General features: G+C 43.4%; 1 protein-coding gene across 1 annotated transcript; it reads right to left on the bottom strand.

The window, feature by feature from the left end:
* Positions 1 to 1,462: 1,462 nt before the first annotated feature.
* Positions 1,463 to 5,304, bottom strand: PRR20G (proline rich 20G). Its single transcript, XM_037826996.1, has 2 exons — positions 5,253 to 5,304; positions 1,463 to 2,103 (listed from the first exon to the last, which is right to left on the bottom strand). Exons 1-2 carry the CDS (start codon positions 5,302 to 5,304, stop codon positions 1,463 to 1,465), a joined length of 693 nt encoding a protein of 230 aa, XP_037682924.1.
* Positions 5,305 to 5,536: the final 232 nt, after the last annotated feature.

Here is a 5,536-nt window from a genome sequence, read left to right as displayed (position 1 = left end):
AGTTCCATTACATTCTCATTCAGCATGTATATAGTCTCCAGGAACTGACAAGAGCCCTAATAACTTTGCTCTCCTTCTGAACTTCCCCCCAAATTTCTTTGCTGAAGTCTTCTGGAATTTTAATTTAAGTTATTCATCTTTCTCCTGAAATCATACTTATTTAGACTTAATAATACAGTTGACTAATTTCTTTCCTTGCTCATCCTTCTTGAATCCCACTTCCTCCTGGGTTCTTTCATTCTTGGCTAAAAAGCATTATCTGTGCTTTCACCACAGGAAACAAAAAGCTCAAATCAAACTCGCCTGAACAGTGAGGGAATGAAATACTTTGTATACTATAAAGTTCAGAGCTAGCTCTTGCTGCAGGCCCAGTTTGATCAGGATTCTGGCTCTTTTTGTCTAGTTTCTTTGGGCCCTTCCTCCCTTCATGTGGCCTTGACCTCACTCCAGTAAAGTGGCTGCAGAAGTTCCAGCCTTTACACCCACACACCAAAGAGTTCAGGGCATGGAGGATGAGAACATCTCTCTGACTGGTTGTAGAATTCCAGATTCAGAGTTTTTTCCCCTCAGAACTTTGAGGATATTGTCCCACTGCTTCCTCATATTCATTGTTATTCCAAAGGAAAGTCTGATGTCACGCTAATTCTTCTTCCTTCTAGCTCTTATCTCTCCAGAAGCTTTTGGAATGTCCTCCTTACCATATTAAATCCAGATGTGTGTTAGTCTCTTATTCTGCTCAGAATTCATGTCTTTCTCCAGTGTGGGGAAATTATTAGCTATTATTTGTTTATTGGTTTCATCAAAGTGGTCTTGGTAGCACCATGTTAGATGTAGCCCAGCTTTGGGAGCTATTCTCAGTGTGACATGACCTTCACACCTCCCACTTCTCTTTTGCCATATTTTGGAGGCTCCTTCTACCCAAGCATCTAGTTCACTAATCTGTTCCTCAGTCCTGTCCATTCTGAGTCAAACTTCAACATAATTTTGCTTTTCATCTCAAAGATCTCTAATTAGCTTTATTGATAAGCAGATGCTATTATTTTAGTGATAAAGCATCATATCTGAGGACATTAATTAACAAGTCTTTGAAAGTCTTGTTCTGAATGCTCTATTAGTTCTATTTCCTTGGGTGCATTTTTTCCCCGTTTTCCCTCATTTACCATGCCCTCTTTTCTAAAATGTTGGGTGGTTGTACAATTGAGAGTGAAAAAATTGTGGCACAAGAGACTGCAGATGTTTTTAATAAGCTTTGAGGAACTAAATGCATGTGTATCTGAGAAAACATAATTTACAAAGAGGAGACAAGAGAGGCATCTCAAGCAGATGGATGGCCCCATCAGAATTATTTAAGGAGGGCTTAGAGGTTCAATTAGGACAGTACACAGAGGATGTTTTGGTATAGGTGGGGAGGAGTGAAGGCAGAATCAAGGATTCAAGCCTGTTGCTTTGGGGAAAGGCACATTTAACAAAAGTCCAGATCAGGATGTGCCATGTGGGTGAAGAAGGCTGGAATCCCATACACATATGTGCCAAAGGAAGTCTGCACGACACGCAAAGTTGAGCCAGTCAGGGGTCTGAATCCCACGGTGGGATAGATGCCTGAAGTAGGGGACCCCATGAGATCCCAGTAGCCAGAGGCGTTGGGTAGCGTCTGGGATCTCCTCCCCAGCTGGAATGCGTAGGAGCTGTTGATGTGCAGCATGTCCTCTTCTGTTGCAGTTGCTTCAATAAAAGCATACGAGGGTGCCTGGCTGGTTTCTGGCTCTACATAGTGGTCCAGCTCTCTATGAAAACTTGACCACATGAAGTGTCCTAGCTCTGGGGGAGGGCTGGCTTCCCTAGGAAGGCCTGCCCTCCTGTGGCGGCTTCTTTCCCAGATGTGGCTTTCTTCTCCATCGCGGTCTCTTTGTACACGCCGGCGTCTTTCCCGACGGCGGCTTCTTTCTACAGGAGGAGCTGGTTCTGTGAGCTTCGGCATCTCACGTACGATGGGTTTCACATAAGCAAAGGGTTTCATGGGCTGGCTTCGTTCCACAAGGCTGTCTGCTCGGTCAGTGTCCTTGGGGTCCATGCCAGGGTTGCCCGACCACCTAGGATGTCCATCTGAGGCCAGATATGGAAGAAGAGAGTGAGATGAGAAAGAGGACAAAGCCCAGGAAACATGCAGGAGAGGGAGAATGGGAAGGGGCTTAAGGGACAGCCAGGGAGCCACCCGCAAACAAATGCTCTTCTAATCCCATAGAGGAAACCTGCAGGAGCTCCCACTGTCCCAGGGATCTCATCTGGGCTCAGCATACTCCGTTAGTTGTTTCATCTAGCCCTCACAACAGCCTTGTAAGTTGGATATTATAACCCCAATTTTACTGATGAGTCTATACAGAGGTTCACTCACCAGAAAGACACAATGAATTAAACTTTCAGAGCCCTTGCCTTCAATGAGCTTAAAACTCCAGTAGGAGACCCAAGCAGAATAAAAAAAAGTAGAATGACTTTAATGGGTGATAAGTTGGAGAAATAAAGGAGTCACCATATCACAAGGGTCGGTGGGGGGGTGTTGTCTCTGGATCCTGGCTGCTTCGGCCAAAAATCCCAGGCAGTCTTAATTTATCTGGGCCTCAATTCGCTTTTTCATGAGTTGGTATAATCACATACCAACCCCTGGGTGGTTGCAAGGATTAAATGAGTTACTCAAGCAAAGAACTTGGATTAGAGCCTGGCTCATAGTAAGCTCTCTAATATGTATGGGGGTGAGGAATGCTTTGCTAGAAGATTTAAACTAAACTGGGGCTTCAAAAATAAGTGAGACTTAGCAAGGCAAAAAGGAGGAGAGAAGGAAAAAACTTCCCTGGATGCTGGAGAAGGCAGCATGGTTACCAAGACTGAAACTCCTGGGATGATGTAGGAGAGCATTGCAGGGGGGGGGGGGGGGGGGGGGGGGCCTTAAAAACCCTTTTCAGCTCAGCCGGATTTTATTTTATCCTGAGATCAAATAAGAGCCATTGATAGATTTTTAAAGAGGGGAGTAACACCACCACATTTGGACCTTAGAAAGTGAGGTGGGGAAAGCAGGAGGGTCATGCCTAGAGGCAGGGAATATGAAGAAGCTGTTACAGTCATCTAGGGTGGAAGGGATTTGATGGTTGGAAAAGGCAGTGGGAATGCAGAGATACCCTGGAGGAAGCACCAATGTGGCTTGGTGTTGACTGGGTGAAAGGGGGCGTTCTGGGATGACGGCCTTTCTCTGCTCCTGACCCTCCCTCTGTTTGCAGGGGATTCTCCTCACCAACCCTTAAGTCCCTCCCATTATCCTTCCCCCGGTAGAGGAGGGTGATGAAGCCATTTCCCCAAGATAGAGCTCAAGGGAGGAAACACAGGTTTTGGTCACAGGAAATGTGCTGAATTTGCACACTGTCCAAGTGTAGATGTTGAGAAAATAGTTATATATGTGAGCCTAGACCTCACTGGAGCTCTGCACTAGAATTGGATGTTAGAGTCATCATTGTGTAGCTGACCATCACAACCGTGGAGGTTGATGAGACAGCCAGAGAGAAAGAAAGAGGCAAAAAAAAAACAAAACAAAAAACAAAACAAAACAAAACAAAAAAACAAAAAAGACCTACTAACATTTAAGGGAAAGGTAGAGAAAGAGCATCTGACAGGGCCACTGATACAGAGGAGAATCAGAGGGTGGGGGCAAGTGTCCATATCCAAAGTGAAAAGAATAGATCAAGCAATGAGTAGCCCACAATATTGGCTGAGTGGGACAAGTAAGGTCTGGGATGGGACCATTGGAGTTGGCCACAGAAAGTTGTTACTGATAATCTGTAGCTTCAGGGAAGTGGAGACAGAAGTCAGCTTCCAGGGCAGTGGGTGTGGGAGGAATGGCAAGTCATCATACTCAAGAATCAACTACAGAATATTTTTAAAAAGGAATGTTTAGGGGAAAAGAGCTCTGTGAAATTAAAGTTATGGAAACAGAAATTAAATTCTCCATGGAAGTTTTGGAAGATAAAATTGAGGAACTCTCCCAGAAAGGAAAGCAAAACTCCCAAATGATGAAAAATAAGAGAGATAAAATATAAGAAAATTGGAGGCATATTATCACTAGGGCATATTATCATAAGATTTCAGAGATCTGGAGACAAAGAGAAGATTCTAAAAGCTGACAGAGAGAAGGGGGGGGGGAGAAAGGGAGGAAGAGAGAGAAAAAGAGAGAGATCACATGGAAAGCACCAGGAATCAGAATGTCTCAAAAATCAGACATCTCAAAAGCAACATTTGAATCTAGAAGACAATAGAAAAATATCTGAAAATTCTGAGGGAAAAGAATTTTCCACCAAAAAATTCAATACCCAATCAAACTATTGCTTATGAATCAAGGAGGATAAAATGAAGACATTTTCAGACATGCACATTCTCAAATACTTTCTCTTTAATGCATGTCTTCTTGGGAGGCTACTAGAGGACTTGCTCTGCCAAAGAGAAAACCAGGAAGAAAAAGAGACCAGATACAGAAAATAGGGGATACAATTGAAAAGAAGAGTGAAAGGAATTCCCCAGACAATGATGAAGAGAGATCCTACACTTAAAGCTGCAAAGTTCACTTAGTGCAGTGAGTCCAGGTTGGAGTAAGTTAGAAAGGTCTGGCAGTAATGCTACACGAAGATAAAATTGGTAGAATACCTGATGACATTAGGATTTAAAAGTTTAGAGAAGAATTGGAAATGAATTAATGATAAATAAGAAAATTATAACACAAGCTAAGTATTAAGTCCAGGAAAATGAAAATGTTATGCAATAGAAGAAAAGTAATCCTAGCATATTGCATGTCTCCATTTTGGATAGAAGAATTCTACTGGGAGATGGAGGGCAGGAGTGAGAGGTGAGTGGGATGAGTGAGTGGATGGGGTGAGTGGTGGTGGTGATGGAAAATGAGACGGTGGTTATGAGTGGTGGGAATGTGTGCTAGAGCTAACTAGTCTTCTCACCCCATACAGAGAAAACCATAAATACAGTCTAACATGGAAAAAAAATAGTAATAATGTAAATATACTGTTTAGAAAACAAGAATTAGTGCTAAAAGAAACAGTTTAAGCAGATCAAAATGGTTGTGCCTAAGGTGTGGGAAACTGAGAAGGAGCAAGGGCTTTCATAATATGCCTTATTTGGATAACTGAGGTACACAAATAAATAGCAAAAGTGAAAACCAGGGGAAAAAAATTTTAAATGAAGTTTCAGGCATTTGACAGTACCTTGATTTGTGGCCATTGAGCGAAGGCGTTTCGGAGGTCTGTGTTCCTCCATGAGGAATCTGCAGGGGAGATAAAAAACGTTAGTCTGGGGGCTGAAACCACATCGTCCTTTCCAAAGTGCCAGAGCAGAAACCCCGTCTCCTCTAAACAACACCCCTGGTTGGTAGGGCTGCCGGTTCTACCAGGTCTTCCAAACGCTTGGCTGCTCAGGCAAGAAGAACCCTAAACTGGCAGCTAGGGGACACAGTATGAAGGAAAGGAGTTTGGGGAGGGGAGAGACTCCC

Source organism: Choloepus didactylus, chromosome 1, assembly GCF_015220235.1.
Source record: "Choloepus didactylus isolate mChoDid1 chromosome 1, mChoDid1.pri, whole genome shotgun sequence".
In the NCBI taxonomy this organism is placed as follows: domain Eukaryota; kingdom Metazoa; phylum Chordata; class Mammalia; order Pilosa; family Megalonychidae; genus Choloepus; species Choloepus didactylus.
This window is presented reverse-complemented; position numbering and strand designations above follow the sequence as displayed.

Excerpts from the sequence above, each read along its gene's own strand:
- PRR20G (XM_037826996.1), bottom strand. The coding sequence starts at position 5,304 with ATGGAGGAACACAGACCTCCGAAACGCCTTCGCTCAATGGCCACAAAT. Across the intron at positions 2,104-5,252 it reads CTCAATGGCCACAAATCAAG|ATGGACATCCTAGGTGGTCG; the intron begins GTACTGTCAAAT and ends ATCTGGCCTCAG.